Source organism: Gavialis gangeticus, unplaced genomic scaffold (genome assembly GCF_001723915.1).
Source record: "Gavialis gangeticus isolate Ggan-Ray unplaced genomic scaffold, GavGan_comp1, whole genome shotgun sequence".
NCBI classification, from domain to species: Eukaryota; Metazoa; Chordata; order Crocodylia; family Gavialidae; genus Gavialis; species Gavialis gangeticus.
Window position 1 is genome coordinate 65,740,528 of NW_017728995.1, and position 2,047 is coordinate 65,742,574.

At 41.8% G+C, this 2,047-nt stretch overlaps 1 protein-coding gene across 1 annotated transcript in view; it reads left to right on the forward strand.

The window, feature by feature from the left end:
* Positions 1-2,047, forward strand: part of STAG1 (stromal antigen 1) — a 295,978-nt gene that overhangs the window by 121,903 nt on the left and 172,028 nt on the right. Inside the window, exon 6 of the mRNA XM_019503764.1 lies at positions 1,263-1,467. Within this exon, the coding sequence (XP_019359309.1) occupies positions 1,263-1,467 (205 nt within the window). The remainder of the gene's footprint in view (positions 1-1,262; positions 1,468-2,047) is intronic.

The following is a 2,047-nucleotide window of genomic DNA, read 5'->3' on the forward strand; positions in this document are numbered from 1 at the left end:
TGAGCAGGAGCCCACAGGCCTCAAATCAACCCCTTGCAGACTCCGTGCAGCCTGTGAGCCACCATGTGGATCGCTCAGTTACAGGGTGTTGTGAAGGTAGATTAATTCAGTTAAATCAAAATTAATTAACATTTGTGAAGCGCTTGGATACTATGCTGATAAATGCCATAAAAAGCCTATGATGAAATTCATAATTCTGCCTTCCAAATAAAGTTGAATAGCAAGTAATAAAGAAAAAAGGTCAACATGCTTGACAAAGATAGAGCAAAATATTAACCAGCTGCATATTAAGAGAGCACCATCCATCCTCCGCTGTGAGGAAGGCAGTGGGAGGTTCTGTGAAAAAAGTATGTTTATGTAACTAAGGACTGTGTAATAATGCACATGCATGAAAGCTGTATTAATTTTGCAAAAGCAACCTTATTTCTGTAGTTTTCTAATTTCTGGGGGCTTGATTTTGAAACTTTAAATATGTTATTTTTATTTAGGACTTTTGTATGTAGTTTAGTTTAATTCAAATAGAAAAAACTCATTCCTGTTTATTTTTGGCTGGCAGAGAATAATTGTATCAAGTGCAGTTTTCTTCTCCAGTTGGAAAATAGCTGCTGTATTACCTGTCTTAATGGCTTTGCACAGTTCAATTTGTACTTTGGAGTCCAGAGAAATAATAGCATTTGATCTCCATAAAACACTTTTGAAATACATATGCACAAAGAGGGAGAATAAGCTCCACAGATTTGGTTTTGATATTGTCTGGCTTTTGAATGTTTAACTTAAAAAGCCCTATGTTCATGTTGTAATGAAATACTACATCATGTTGATCATTTGGAGAGATTGGAGTCATAACACAGTTTAGGCTGCAACTGAATTTATGTATTATCCTGCGATGTGAAAGAACTGAATATGACAAAGTATATGTGCAGTACCAATGAAAGACAGCTGTGTACAGTGTGAAGATGCAGGGGAGTTAAGGATCAGGAGACTGACTAAAGTGCACTGAAGATTTCACATTCTAACTGCTTTCCAGCAATGGTTATTGGACAATTGGGAACTGGGTTTTGCACCCCAAAATTTCCATTGCTTCTGTGATAGTGTGTCAAACTCAAGGGGGGGGGAGGGAGAAGAAAGAAGCATATACAAAACAGAAGGGGTTTTTTTATGTGTTGTTTTGAATAAGATGTGTGTGTGGGGGGGGGAATAGAATAGAATAGAATGGGGAAACCTTTTAAATGTTGAATTATGTGCATCTTCTCTTCCTTCAGGACAGTGGTGATTATCCACTTACCATGCCTGGTCCACAATGGAAAAAATTTCGGTCAAACTTCTGTGAGTTCATTGGCGTGCTGATTCGACAGTGTCAGTATAGCATCATTTACGATGAATACATGATGGATACAGTCATCTCTCTTCTGACTGGTTTGTCAGATTCCCAAGTTCGAGCTTTCAGGCATACCAGTACGCTCGCTGGTAAGTTGGCACAAAGAAGAAGATTTTTCAAAACAGTTATTATTATACCTAACTGCTCTCGGTTTTACCATTGGGGAAAATGGGACAGAGTGTGGGCAACACTGAGTTCTTCTGAGAATTGTACGCAAATTGTATCATAACTGATTTAACTATACAAAAAACATTTCTAGGTTAGCATATAACTTGGGAAATGTGCTTAAATGAGACCAGAAGTTGCCAAAGACCGTGAGAAATTCCACCCCCTTCCTTCCCGTGCTCAGAAACGAATTCATTCCCCCCAACCCTTCCCTTTCCCCTTCCCTGCTCTCCCCTCCCCCACTCTTACCATCCCCATCTGCTGCTTTTGCTCCTATGCTGCTCCAGAGTGGGGGCTGGGATCAGCCTGGGACTGTGATGGCAGCGGGTGGGTGGGTTCCTCATTCCCTGCCTGGTCCCCCCAGGTGTTTCCTGCCAGCCCAAAAGCAGGTGCAGGTAGAGGGAACCCACCTGCTTGCCACCCCTGTCAAAGGCTGAGCCTGGCCCCTGTGCAGCCTGGCTGGAGTAGTGCTATAGCTTCCCTCATCCCTGGGACAGTGGCAGG